General features: G+C 47.1%; 1 protein-coding gene across 9 annotated transcripts in view; it reads left to right on the top strand.

The window, feature by feature from the left end:
• SPATA13 (spermatogenesis associated 13) overlaps positions 1 to 14,863 on the top strand; it is a 371,963-nt gene that overhangs the window by 339,742 nt on the left and 17,358 nt on the right. For all 9 annotated transcript variants that reach the window (XM_070049162.1, XM_070049160.1, XM_051850708.2 and 6 more), the window contains 5 exons: positions 6,758 to 6,894; positions 8,830 to 9,009; positions 9,390 to 9,575; positions 11,302 to 11,481; positions 13,965 to 14,197. In XM_070049162.1, the coding sequence (XP_069905263.1) occupies positions 6,758 to 6,894; positions 8,830 to 9,009; positions 9,390 to 9,575; positions 11,302 to 11,481; positions 13,965 to 14,197 (916 nt within the window). The remainder of the gene's footprint in view (positions 1 to 6,757; positions 6,895 to 8,829; positions 9,010 to 9,389; positions 9,576 to 11,301; positions 11,482 to 13,964; positions 14,198 to 14,863) is intronic.

The following is a 14,863-nucleotide window of genomic DNA, read 5'->3' as shown; positions in this document are numbered from 1 at the left end:
CGCAGGCGTAACAGCGAAATGAGTGTGGCACTGAAATCCCTCCTTTCTAGACCCCAGGTACTGACAACTTCAACTCCATAAAACACATGGAGTTACAGCACAGGAACACAGGGAGGCACTTAGAGGGACTTTGAAGTCATGAAAGCAGTTCAGATCATGAAGGAAAAAGGCTGGAAGAAAACAGAATCAGGTCAGTGATAGACCTGGTTGAGAGCAGAGATCAGGAGTAGGAAAAGAAGGTTAGCAAATGAGCAGAGAATCCATGACTACTGCTGCTCTCCAAAATGGGCTACAAGTACCAGAATTGGGGTACTGAGCTGTTTTTGGTAACTGTCCGATGGCTTTGTTTACTTCGTGGTGACTGAGGTCCCACAGGAAGAGGCAGTACTGCCCAGCAGGTCAGGGTGAATGGCTGGAGCAAGGGCTTGCTGCACACAGCCCTGTGCTATTGGAGCTCCAGTTCACTCATCTGTAAATTGGGAAAGCTCAGTGTATCATGGCATGGTGTGGCATGAGGTACTCCAAAAAAGGCTTACACTGGTGCCTGGCACATTTTGAGCACGCAATAAAATAATATCTTGCAGTTCTATTCTGCTGTTCAGTTCACAGAGTTTTTACTATTCTCATTTTATTTGAGGCACAGCAAACCAACAGCAGTTAGTTGTTGAAGATTTACAGACAAGTTTGATAGATAGGCATTATTTATCCACATTCAACAAGTTTAGGAAAAAAAAAAAAAAACTAAGAATTCACTGTCATTTGAAGCCAGGTCTGCTGACCTGAAACCCTACATTAAGGCAATACCTTGTTCATCTATCTGTCCCTTAGTGATAGAGACATGTCCCGAGAAATATATTACCCAGCAGTTTTTGTCATTGTGCAGACACCAAAAGTGTGCTTACACAAACCCAGGCAGTTTAGCCTGCTGTACACCCAGGTTGTATGGTAAGGCCTGTTGCTGTATAGCTTTTACTGGACTGAACAGTGTGGTAGTTACAACACAATGATAAGTATTTGTATATCTGAACATGTAAAACGTACCATAAAAATACTAGGTAGTGGGAAGTTTTTAACTCCATTACAATCTTACGGAACCAAACGTCATTACACAGCACATTACTGTATTTCCTTCTGTCCATCCATCCTTCCTTCCTTACTGGGTATCAGTATGTGCCAGGCTGTGGTGTTGCTACTATGAATGCAGTTAGGAATAAAACAGATGAGAATTACTGCCTTCATATACCTTACATTTCTAGACAGACAACAAAATATATTAGATGGTGATAACTGCTGTGAGAAATGATCCATGGAGAAAGACATGGAGACAGAACGGGAGCTGCAGCTTTAAATGAGAGCATCAAGGAAGGTCTTGCCTGGAGAGGGGCGGGTGTGTGTCTGGAGAGGGGTGTGAGCACAGGGGCAGCCAGCTCTGCGCAGGGAAGAGGCCATCAGGGCCAAAGTGGAGTGCGGGGGTAGGAGGCGCAGGGTGTGTTTGGGGAGGACCCTCAAGGACTTTGGCTCTCCCTTGTGGAGAGAAGTGATATGATGTGACTTTTTAATGTTTTGTGTGTATTTATCCATTTGAAAGGCAGAGGGACAGGGAGAGAGAGAGCACGCTAGCTAGCTCTTCTGTCTGCTGGTTCAATTCCCAAATGGCTGTAACCGCTGGGGCTGGGCCAAGCCAAAGCCAGGAGCCTGGACTCGAGTACTTGTACCATCATGTACTGCTTCTCATGTGTATGAAGAATGGAGAGCTGGGTAGAAGTGGAGCAGCCAGTCCTCTAACCAGAACTCAGATATGGGATGTGGGCACCACCACCAGCAGTTTAACCCAGTGCACTGCAGTACACCCCCACCCCCCCACCCCCCCCCGTGAATGGTTTAACAGCGTTGCTCTGACCACTTTGGTGAGAATTACCTGTATGGGGTGGGGGTGTCAGCATGGCCAGCAGGGGTTGCTAGAGTGAGCTGAACAGGGTGACCCAGGCATGAATGGTAGGAGAGGGGCGAGAGGTGGCCAGATTCTGACACAGGACTGTGAACTGATACCATTTTCTACAGAAGTCATTTCGCTGGAAGGTGGTGACACTAGGAAATGTGTACAGGGTATATTGACTTTAAATTCCATCACTTTTTTTTTTCTTTTTTTTTTTTTAAGCACTGCATCTCTCCCACGCAGATCTCTGCCTGCCTCACCCAGCCCACAGGTGACAAACTGAGTCAGCCAATCTGAGAGCACTCAGGGCGATTTTGTTTCCAGCGCTCAGTACATACTAATCCTCGACATTGAAACAGTCTGTTGAAGTTCTTACGAGCCACTCGTTTTCCTGGGTGTTTATGGTCGCAGCAGAGAGCATCGCCGCACCATGACCATTTCTCCTTCCTGTGGGTTCTATTCTGGTAACTGCTATCCAAGTTTAACACTTTTTCAGTGGAGTCCCCTTTTCATTAGACTCCTGCAGCTTGTGGGTTTGTATATGATTTCTGCTGGCTGGCTTGCTTTCTTTCCTACTTTTCCTTTTCTTTCTTTACTGATTTTCATAGCAGCAGCCAGATCAGATGGTAAAGAATTCTCCCTGGGAAAACAGCACTCAATGGTTCTTGGAAGGAGGAAGTGCTGTTTTCAGGGCTTCGCTTTGGTAGGAGGCCCAGCTGCCTTTATTTTCCTGAGCTTCATATTTGGGGGCTCAGCCGTGGCTGAAATGTGATCAGGAGCAATGGCCTTGGTGCTGGCCAAGATTCCTGTGGCTTTGGGCCCCTCACAGACCAAAGGTTTGTCTTTGTTCTGACCCAAGAGCATCAAAACATTGCAGCCACCAACCCACGTCATTGTCAGGCTCCGTGGTCTGGGCAGCTGGCTCAAGGTTAGAGAAGGCTTTCAACTTTAATGTGTCTTCTTTATAGTGCAAGACATAATCATGTGTGGAAACAGAGCTGTACTTGCTTCCTCGAGACCCCAGATACACACCCCAGAAAAGTGCTCTGCAGTAGACTAGGTAGCCCTCAGATCTCCACCTGCAAGCACTCTGACTGCGGCATGGGAAGCGGAGGTTGCATTGAAAGAGGAGCAGTCATGGTATGTTGTACAAGCTTAAGTGCCTTTCTCAGACAGCAGAGGTTTGGCATTCTCAAGACCTCCCACCTGCACCCTCGCACAGCTCTGTGTTCCCCAGGGAGGGGACCTCCCCACCCAGAGAGATGGAGGGAGGGAGCTAGTAGATGTAGTGGATGGCATCTCCCCTCTCAGCTGGGGGTGCCCAAGACAGACAGACACAGCTGGCTGTCTGCTGCCCACCTGCCTGCACTTTTCTCACTTATGTGTGCTGACAGTGCTTTCTCCCTCCCCCTGGTGAGCCAGTAGGAAAGCAGGTGCCCAGGGGACAACTCCAAGGCTCTGGAAAGCTTCTGTTTGCTTCTGGGCCTTGTCCTCACGTCTGGGACACAGGACCCCTGCACCTTGGTTCTGAGATATGTCCCCAGGTCCAAGCCTGGTCCTTTCCTGAATGAGACTGGAGATGGGGACTGGAGGAGGGGTTGAGCAGGGGAGTGGGGGCCAGGCCCTGTGCAGTCAGAGCCGAGAATCAAGACTTTGCCCATGCCAAGAGCTCTGACTCAGCTCGGCTGTTGTCGGCTCATCTTCCGAGGATCCAGGACTCCCTGAAGACATTCAGTGTGCCAGTCTTGGCAGTTTCACACCTGAGGTGCAGACACGAGGATGAGGGGTGGCTGGCTTCCCCTGAGCTCACAGAAGGGCTCCAGGGAGGAGGTGCCCCTGAGTGACTGTGGGTGGAGGGAGCACCCAGAAGCAGGGAGAGCAGTTGAAGAGCACAGGCTTGTTGAGCAGACCTGGCTCAGGGGTGCTACTGAGAGGTGCTTTGCACCACAGGATGCAGCTGGGCACACAGAGCAAGGACAGCCAGTCAGGAGGTGGCTGGGGCGGAGTCCGAGTGAAGGGGCTGGAAAAGGTTCTCAGCTGCTTGGGTGCCTACTCACCTTCCTGTATTCTTCTGTTCCTGTTTCCAGTGCTCAAGTGCATCACCCATCTCTAATTTATTGGCTTGAATTCTTCTCATTCTCATTAAGATTCAGCTTGGAACACCTGCATCCTGTATCCGAGGGCCTAGGTTAGGGTGTCAGATCTCTTTTTTTTTTTTTTTTTTTTTTTTTTTTTTTTTTAATGACAGGCAGAGTGGGCAGTGAGAGAGAGAGAGAGAAAGGTCTTCCTTTTGCCATTGGTTCACCCTCCAATGGCCGGCGCGGCCGGCGCGCTGAAGCCAGCTCATTGCGCTGATCCGAAGGCAGGAGCCAGGTGCTTTTCCTGGTCTCCCATGCGGGTGCAGGGCCCAAGCACTTGGGCCATCCTCCACTACACTCCCTGGCCACAGCAGAGAGCTGGCCTGGAAGAGGGGCAACCGGGACAGAATCCAGCGCCCCGACCGGGACTAGAACCTGGTGTGCTGGCGCTGCAAGGCAGAGGATTAGCCTATTGAGCCACAGTGCTGGCCAGATCTCCTGATGATTCTAGCTTCCAGTGAGTGTAAACCTTGGGAGGCAGTACTTGAGTCCCTGCTTCTAGTTTTCTGTTGTAGCAAAGTCATTCCTTTTTTCTTTTTAAAAATTACTTATTTATTTAGTTGCAAGGTAGAGTGATAGGAAGAGACAGAAAGAAATCTTCCATCTGCTGGTTCACTCCCCAAATGGCTGCACAGCCAGGGCTGGGCCAGGCAGAAGTCAGGACCCGGAACTCCATCTGGGTCTCATTTGGGTGACAGGGACCCAAATACTTGGGCTGTCATCTACTGCCTTCCCAGATGCACATTGGCAGGAAGCTGGATTAGAAGCAGAGTAGCCAAGACTCTCACTGGCCCTCCAGCATGGGATGCCACTGTCACAAGCAGCAGCTTAACCTGCTGCACCACAGCACTCGCCTCCAAGTTGTTGTTGTTGTTTTTAGCCTAGCTCTTTTGTGTTCCATACCATCTCTCACTGGGTTCCAGCTACGTGCCAAGGATGCCAGGACCTTGATACACTCTTGCCTAACGAAAGAAGTATGTGAAGCTCAGACAAGAAGTTGCCATCTTCTGTCGCATGCCTACAGAGGGGCAGGGCTGGAATTCAGATCCAGGCCTCTGTGACCCTAAAGAGCCTTCTCTTTCTGTAGCATCGTGAAACCTATACTCAGAACCTATCACTCCATGACCCAGAGCCCTGAAAAAGTAACCCCAAGGTTTGTTGTGTCCCTGAGGCCCTCCAGTGGGCCTCATCTGATATACCTAGGCTCATCTTTCATTCCATGTACTAACTCCCATGCAGCATGTGCTTTGAATTAAATCATGCTGTTCTCAACCAGGGATCACTCAATGTCTAAAAAAGCCAGCTGCCTGCTGGGGCTGGCACTGTGGCGTAGCGGGTAAAGCTGACTCAGATGAAGCTCTTGGCTTTGGCCTAGCCCAGCTGGGGAGCGAACCTACCAACGGAAGATCTCACACTTTGTTTCTTCCTCTAATTCTTTCAAATAAATAAATAAATCTTAAAAAAAAAAAGTCTGTCATTAAATAGAGACAGATTTCTTTTCAGGCTGAAAGCCTGACCTCAGGACCAGAGATGTCTCCATCACTACTTTCTCAATGGAATGATTGCCAGGCGCTGGGGTACACAAAGCTAAGCCACAGATGGTCCCTGTCTGCTAAGGGCCAGGGCCAGTACTCTAGTGAGGCTGCAGTGAAGACTGTGGGAGGCACAGGAGTAGATGATTAAACCTAAATACTGATGAAGAAGGCCAGGAAGCGGAACTCCAATAAGCAAGGTTCAAACGGAGCAGCAGGAGGATTTAAAAGAGAAAGGGAACGTGCCTTGTGTAGAGGATCAGGAAAGGGCTGTGTGACCAGGCAGTTAGCTTTTTTTTTTTTTTTTAAGATTTATTTATTTATTTATTTGAAAGTCAAAGTTACACAGAGAGAGGAGGAGAGGGGAGAGAGAGAGAGAGAGAGAGAGAGAGAGAGGGAGAGAGAGAGAGAGAGAGAGGGAGAGGTCTTCCATCTGCTGGTTCACACTCCCCAGGTTGGCTGCAACGGCTGGAGCTGTGCGGATCTGAAGCCAGGAGCCAGGAGCCAGGAGCTTCTTCCGGGTCTCCCAGGTGGGCGCAGGGGCCCAAGGACTTGGGCCATCTTCTACTGCTTTCCCAGGCCATAGCAGAGAGCTGGATCAGAAGTGGAGCAGCTGGGTCTTGAACCGGCACCCATATGGGATGCTGGTGCTTCAGGCTAGGGCTTCAACCCGCTGCGCCACAGCGCCGGCCCCCATGGAGACATTTTCTAATGATTTTTTATTCTGGGTAAGATAAAAATGATTGGGGACTGGCATTATGGAGTAGCGGGTTGAAGCTGCTGCCTGTAATGCTGGCATCCCATATGGATGCTGGTTTGAGTCCAGCTACTTAACTTCCAATCCAGTTCCTTGCTAATATGCCTGGGAAAGCAGAAGAGGATGGGCCAAGTGCTTGGGTCTCTGCATTCATGTGGGAGACCTAGAAGAAGCTTCTGACTCCTGGCTTTGGTCTGTCCCAGATCTGGCCCTTGTGGCCATTTGGGGAGTGAACCAAGTAATTCTCTCTTTCAATTAAATACATAAATAAATCTTTAAAAAAATAAAAAGATTACCTCCTCTAGGGAATGTGTTGTAAGAGACTGTTGTATGAAAAATTTGTTAGCTGTATCTTTTAAACCATGCCTTCATTTTCTTTTTTCTTTTTTTTAAGTTTCTTCAGATGGAGGTACGGAGTCCTCTGCCTTAGTAGATGACAATGGTAGTGAGGAAGACTTCAGCTATGAAGAACTTTGCCAGGCCAACCCTCGGTATCTACAGCCAGGTGGGGAACAGCTGGCCATCAACGAGGTACTGTCATTTCCACAACTGTGGCAATATTGGATCCCAGGGTCCAAAACCATCTCTGAGTCTGCCATGTAATTTTTTTGTATATATACTAAGAATATCCTGGAATCTAGAAGTCTGATTAAAACAACACTGTTATTTTCTTACATTGATCAGGTAAATGTGTGTGCTAGAACTTTCTGGGTAACTGAAAGTTGCCTTTAGATAAGAAGACCAGCGGTCATTAGCATCTGGGGGATACGTTTCAGTTTACAGATTTTCTGCCTTCGTTGTCTCATGTAGTTCTTCATAGTATCTTGGTTTATCTCACTAAGGAGAAATAGTCTTACGTAATTACGTAATTCTCACAACTGACGAAAGAGGTGAATGTTACAGTTATCATCCACATTGTAATACACGCTCTGCAACAGAGAGGTTCAATTACCTGTTAACAAATGGGAGAGCTGGAATTCACCACATGTTCCTCACTCCCAGTCTCATGTTCTTTCTGCCACAACTCAGCCCTGGCCCTTTGCGTGGAAATCTAGAAGGCGCCTCCAGCTGTGGCGTTCTTGAGCAGGGCATGTGGAGCGTACTTCTCAGCAAGCTGAGGTCCCTGCTGAGATGGGCAGTCCTCACTGTATAAGATGAAACAACAGGTCTGGGAGCCAAGGAGATGTGCAGAACCACCTGCACCTGCAGCCAAACATCGGCAGCTACAGTGTGTCCTTAATTGTCTGTCTTTATTAAATGTTAAACATCCTGAGAACATGCTGAACTCTCTTTAATAACAGTAGCGATAAAGCTGGCTCCAAGCTTACTCAGATTGTGAACCAGGCCTGAATACTTCACTCCGGGGAAGATGGGAGACTTCAGTAACACACGTGCACAGCTTTAGGAGGTCTATCTTGCTGACATGTTGGCTGCTCAGAAACATGTTTTTTGGTTCTTATACTTTAGTTTGTTAGATACCAATTTACAGCCAAGTGAGCTTTTATACTGGTGATGCCCAACTTTTGAGGATTTGACTTGGAATTTTTTTTTTTTTACTTCACAATAGAGTGAAAGTGATACCCATTCAGAAGAAACCATACTTCAAATTTTGCATTCTGATTTTTTTTCCAGGCTAGAGAAACAAAATAACTATTCTGTTTTCACTTTCATTGGGTATTCAGTAGAGTACATGAGACACTCAACATTTTATTAGAAAATGGGCTTTGTGTGATATGATTTTGCCCAAGTATAGACTAATGGAAGTGTTCTGAGCACCTGGAAGATAGGTGAGGCTTAGCTGGGATGTTGAGTAAGTTATGTATAATGTGTTTTCCACTTGGGATATTTTCTATTTACAGTGGGTTTCTCAAGAGGCAGCCCTGATATAAGTAAAGAAACACCTGTATACTTTTAAAAAATATTTATTTACTTATTTGAGAGGCAGAGCTATAGAGAGAGGGAGAGACAGATAGAAAAGTCTTCCTTCCACTGGTTCACTCCCCAAATGACTGGCTGCAGTGGCTGGAGCTGGTCTGATCCAAAGCCAGGAGCCAGTGCTTCCTCCAGGTCTGCCTTGAAGGTGCAGGGGCCCAAGCACATGGGCCATCTTCTGCTTTGCCAGGATGTTGCAGAGAGCTGGATCAAGACTCGAACCCGTGCCCATATGGGATGCCAGCACCATAGGTGGAGGCTCAGCTCACTACACCACAGCGCCGGCCCCACATCTGTACACTTTTAAAATAGATTTGGGGTTTCCTCTAAGAGATGCTCCCATGATTTTGTTTTCCCTGGAATGATTTTCTCATTTTGTATAACCAAACAATAGGGAGTTCACTGGATGCCCCTTGTGTGTCCGAACAAGAAGCAGAAGATGTTGGCGTTGCCCTGAGAGAGTTCACACTGAGGCCCCTGGCCATCCTGCCCACTTGGTTTCCACACTGAGCATGCCCTCTGTCTCTGTTTCAGCTCATCAATGATGGCAGTGTGGTCTGCGCAGAGGCCCTGTGGGACCATGTAACCATGGACGACCAGGAACTGGGCTTCAAGGCCGGCGATGTCATCCAGGTTCTGGAAGCCTCTAACAAGGACTGGTGGTGGGGCCGGAATGAGGATAAGGAAGCCTGGTTCCCCGCAAGCTTTGTGAGAGTAAGTATGTGGTGCTCTGTGCTTTTCAGAAGTATCTGTCACAGGCTGCAGAATCATTTCAGGCCAGATCTCACGCTTCACACAGATTTCATTCTTTTGTAATTGTTTTTAATCCAACATGTAAATCACACCTGTAGGAAATTAAAACTGAGTCAAAGTAAAAGTTTCGTCAAAAGTAAACGGGTTGTTTGCCACCATTGCTCTGTTACTTGAGCCTGCTGGTGGGGCTGAGGCTCTGCTAAGTACAAAAAGACGTAAGCTGGGACTGGGCTGCCTTCATGCCTTGCCATGGAGAAGTAGAAACCAGGAAGGTATTCTGCACTGGGTCTGGTGTCACCATCCCCTCCCCAAGTCACCTGTCCCCTGTGTGTGAACCGCAGCTGCGAGTCAATCAGGAGGAGCTGTCGGAGAATTCCAGCAGCACCCATGGGGAGGAGCAGGAGGAGGATGCCAGCAAACCCCGCCACAAGCACTCTGAGAACAAGCACCAGATGAGGACCAATGTCATCCAGGAGATCATGAACACCGAGCGGGTGTACATCAAGCACCTCAAGGATATCTGCGAGGTAAGGCGCCAGCTCCGCAGGTCACAGTACGCAGAGAGTGAAGCCCCCGTGCGCGGCCTTCCCCAGCTCGTCCCCAGTCCCACCTTCGTATTTGATACCCTTCCACACCCCTCATTTCTCCTCACTGCCTGGCCCATCAGGGCCCTGCGCAGACTCATTAAGCACCTGCTGTCTGCGTTGCTGCAAACACATACGTGGCTGTTTCTGTGGCTAACCCACCCTCAGTTACTGTAGCTGGTTCTCCTTAAGGACACGGTCTCCAGCTAGCTCTTTCATGATTTAATTCTTGAGATTATTTAAAGTGGATGACTTCCCTAGAAGGTGGCAACACCCTTAAAGTGAAACCCACCTGGCTTTACAAATCATCAAAGGTTTGTCACTGTCTCCAACCCCACTGTCTCTGATCACTGACTCGCATATGAGATTCACAATCATTTGACACAGACCAAAACAAAAAAATTTATCTGATGGTAACCAGTGCTGTATTTTACACGGTCACAGTCTAATTGGCTATCAATTTTATTTTCTAAAAAAATATATTGTCTTGACTTCAGAGAACTGATTATTAGTAGATGTGAATCTGAAAGAGTTTTTCCTTCCATATTTTTCATTGTTGTGGATTTCATCAGATAATTACACTGCACTGTTGTTGGCCCAGTCTGATCATTCCAGCATTCCTGAATGCTGGTGTCGGTCTTGTGAGTTCAGCTGTGACCACTCAGTGCTAAAGGCAAGTGGAAATCAGCAGTGCTCATTCTGTGATCAGATGAGCCAGTTTGGCTTAGATGTGCCACATCTTATTCTGTATTGATGTATGGCTGTAGTCACCTTAAAATGATGGTTGCTAGTAGTTACTGAGTGCTGACTTTTGCCAGCCCTTTACTTGGATTAACTCAGCTGTTAAAGCTTCCTCGTTGAACAGGTCCTGTGAGCCCCGTGTTGCAGATGAGGCACGGAGAAGTTAAGTAGTGGACAAGGGATTCAAACCCCAGAGCCTGAACTCTGAACTATAACATTACACATTTTCTCTGTGAAAATGTATACCAAATAATCAGTGGTTTATATTATATTTAATTCATTTAGTCTGTTTAATTCCATGATGCTAGTTTAGAGGTGACTTTACATATATCTAAGTGTTAGTGTGCCACTAACACTATAGCCATGGTGTTGTACATTGAGAATTAATTAGTGCAGGCCTCTGGGTAAGAATGTACAGACTTACTGTGTATCTAGAAAGTGGGTGACAGTGGAATACTCTGGTAGGAAATTCTTAGCTCCTTGCCGTGATTGACAATGAACAGAACTTTGTTAGCTGCTCAGCAAGTGGTGATATTCTGTGTTTGACAAGTCTTCTCGGCTGTGGAATGGAATTCATGATGGGAAAATGATTATCTTAAGAGTTTAGAAAAAAGTGTGGCAACAACAGTTTTTGAGCTTTGGTATTTGAAACTGCCATTTGAAACTTGTTTCTGGAAACTTCCTGTGATGTCTTCGATGATACATCCAGCTGCATGAAGCTTTTCATGTTTCTTTTGTTCTTCAAATATTTCTGGCAAATTGTAGTCATGGAAATAAGATCATTTCATCAGGGACTCAGAGAAGTTAAAATAATTTTCTCTGATTAAAATTCCAAATGCTCTGGCATAGGGCCCTAAGAACTATATTATTCAAATAAAGAATTTCTTTGAACTTCCAGATAAATAAAGTTTGCTTTTGTATTTTGCAGGGTTACATTCGACAGTGTCGTAAGCATACAGGAATGTTCACTGTTTCGCAACTAGCCACTATTTTTGGAAACATTGAAGATATTTACAAATTCCAAAGAAAATTCCTGAAAGACCTTGAGAAACAGTACAACAAAGAGGAGCCTCATTTAAGTGAAATAGGATCCTGCTTTCTGCAGCACGTAGGTCACCCTTTGCTTCAGTATTAGTGCATCCGGTTACTGCACTAACAACAGGAGTTTTTGTTTTGTTTGTTTGCTAGATTAATTTCCCGTACAGTAGAAATTTCTATGCTAAATTTGATTGATTTATGAGGACAGTGTTTGCCTAAATACCCCAAGTCATTTTTCAAATTCCCCTAATGTAGTTTGAAGTTAGAGGGCTGTGTCAGCTGGCTTATACTATCTGGTAAATATGCGGTATTTCACGTGCTGTGAGTCTCCTGTTGACTGCTGTGCTAACCTGAGGCAGGTCTGATTATTTCCTCCATCTTACAGATGGAGGATTTACCAAGTTACTTAATTTACCAAGTAATAACCATGACAACAAAACCACCTCCTTCACTTCCTGGGTGCAGGACCCAATAGCTTTCAGAGCCAGTAAAGGGAGCCAGTCCTCTGGATGGGAGGATTTCACATAGCTGAGCATGACATGTTTTGGGGAGTGGGCCCCAGAGGTGGCCTGGGCATGTTTGGAGCATTGGAAAAGCCTTGTGCAGGCAGGGTGGGCAGGGCAGCCACATCCTATAGCATGGTGATGTGAGCGTCCAGTGTCAGGTCGAGGGGCAGGGCCATGTGAGGCCCCCAGCCTCGGATGGCAGGTCTGCCTGGAGGGCCACACGCTCTGCCACGTGGCTGCTGCCACGGCCGTCGGGGAGATGGGTAAAGAGATATTTGTTCAAATTCGTGTTCTTCAGAAAAGCTGACCAGAAGGGTTGTAGGCAACAAAGGTCACAGTCAAAACTGCCTGCATGGTTTTGCCTATCAAAGGATTAGCAGGTTGACTAGGAAGATCTGTTCTCTAGGGGGTGGGGGTTTGGTGTTAGACATGTTGCCTTGGTCAGGGAGGTTCAGCAGTGGAAGTACAGTGGACAAAGCCAAGAGGCGGGCTTTGGTCTGCCACCTTCCCCTGCTACCTGAAAGGCAGATCAAACTGATAAGGAAGGTGTTGTAGAGGGATTCGTGAACAGAGACGAGACACCAAGGCCAGGAAGCAGTCTTTTATTATTATTATTATTATGCTGGCATAAGGCTCAGTTGGATTTTTATCCAAAAGCCTGAGCTTCAAAGGAAGAGGAGTATTAGGGGTGTTAGCCTCTTTGTCTCCCTTATGTGGTTTCATGCATACATTTGATTGGATATTCTCATGCTCCATGGAGGCTATAGGAATTGATACAGTACTGCACATGTGTAGATATTCACTGAGGATGTTTCCTTTACACACATTCTGAGCTGTGTGCTGTCTAGCACACAGAACACCAGGAACCCAAGCAGATAGCAGATAGCAATTTCACAGGCAAGCAGAGAACAACTGCATTTCATTCTCAGGACAGGTTTTCCCCACCCCGCCACCCCTGTGTTTTGTTTTGTTTTTCTTTCTTCTGACCTTGGGAAGGCCTCCACCACAGCTTCAATCGTGTTAGTTAGAGACAAGTTTAATTAAAAGACAAAGGCCTCGGATGTCCTAAACAGCATTCTGGCCTCAGAATCAGCCCTTAAGGCATGCGGATCTGGCTGAAAAGCCTATGAGAGTATTTCAGGCATGGAAAGCCAAGACACTCTGGCAAAAAAAAAAAAAAAAAAAAAAACCTAAATGAAAGATCTCCACGAGTGAGATCCCAGTGGAAAGAACGGGTCATCAAAGAAGGAGGTACCTTTCTCTGAAGGGAGGAGAGAACTTCCACTTTGACTATGACCTTGTCTAAATATGATAAGAGTCGGTGAACTCAAAAGGCTTCCATAGCCTTGGCAACTCATGACTGGAGCCTAGGGAGATTCATGATGCCATAAACAAGAGTGTCACTGTGCACTTACTCCTCATGTAGGATCTCGGTCCTTAATGTGCCGTACATTGTGATTTAATGCTATAACTAGTACTGAAACAGTATTTTTCACTTTGCGTTTCTATGTGGATGCAAACTGTTGAAATCTTTACTTAATATATACTAAACTGATCTTCTGTATATAAGAGAAATGAAAATGAATCTCGATGTGAATGGAAGGGGAGAAGGAGCGAGAAAGGGGAGGGTTGCAGTGGGAGGGAAGTTATGGGGGGGGCATTGTAATCCATAAGCTGTACTTTGGAAATTTATATTCATTAAATAAAAGTAAAAAAAAAAAGAAAAGAAAAAGGCCTCTACCACAGTGTGGCAGAGGTCCCTGCCCCTTTTACCTGTCAGGGTAAGTGGAGGTGGGGCTGTATCCCAGAACAGCCTGGCCCTTCACCCCACCAAGAGAGAACCGCAGGTAACCACCCGCTGAGAGCCTGTGACAGCGCCCCGTCTTGCAGACAAGACACAGGTTCACTGTCCAGGCATGAAGCCCATGCGGAGCAGCCTGGGTTGCAGTCACAATCTCCCCCTTTTCCAGGAGTGTCCTCTTGGGTGGGGCTGGGCTGTTGCCAGAGCCGCCTGTAACCTGATGAGGCTGTGCTTTCCCTTCCTCAGCAAGAGGGCTTTGCCATCTATTCCGAGTACTGCAACAACCACCCGGGCGCCTGCGTGGAGCTCTCCAACCTCATGAAGCAGGGCAAGTACAGGCACTTCTTTGAAGCCTGCCGCCTGCTGCAGCAGATGATTGACATCGCCCTCGACGGCTTCCTCCTCACGCCCGTGCAGAAGATCTGTAAATACCCCCTGCAGCTGGCCGAGCTGCTCAAGTACACCACACAGGAGCACAGGTGAGGGAGTCCTGCCTCACGCGTCCCTCAGGCTCGGCCCCACCCCGGCCCCGCCCCCCACGGGCTTCTGGCATAGCAGAGACAGATGCCCTAAAATGATGACCTCTAGTTCCGGGCAGAACCATGCGCGGCATGGTTAAGATGCCTACATCCCATCCCGCATGCCTTCTGATCCAGCTTCCCCTAAATGTGGACCCTGGGAGGCCATGGCGGTGATTCAGGTATTTGGGTTCCTGCCACCCACGTGGGAGACCCAGAGTTCCAGGCTCTTTGTTCTTAGCCTGGTCTCGCTCTTGCTATTGCAGGCATTTGGGGAGTGAACCATTGGAAGTTTCTTTCTCTCTCTATGCCTTTCAAATAAAATGAACGTAAATAAATAATAATGAATAAATAAAACACAGTCTTAGCACTGTCATTGAGCTCAATATGAGTAGTTTGTGGATTGATTAGTGTTTGCATGCGATTGAAATAAAGTACAGCAATTCCCTCCTCTGCCCTCCCCGACCCCCAACCCCCATTTGTGGAAATCCAGTTATCCATGGTCAGTCACATTCCAAAACTACTAAGTGGAAAATTTCAGAGATTAAGAACTTTTTTTTTGACAGGCAGAGTTAGTGTGAAAGAGAGAGAGACAGAAAGGTCTTCCTTTTTCCGTTGGTTCACCCC

The sequence above is a fragment of the Oryctolagus cuniculus genome, chromosome 9 (assembly GCF_964237555.1).
Source record: "Oryctolagus cuniculus chromosome 9, mOryCun1.1, whole genome shotgun sequence".
Classification (NCBI taxonomy): Eukaryota; Metazoa; Chordata; class Mammalia; order Lagomorpha; family Leporidae; genus Oryctolagus; species Oryctolagus cuniculus.
Note: the sequence above shows the minus strand (reverse complement) of the source record. Positions and strands in the feature narration are given on the sequence as shown.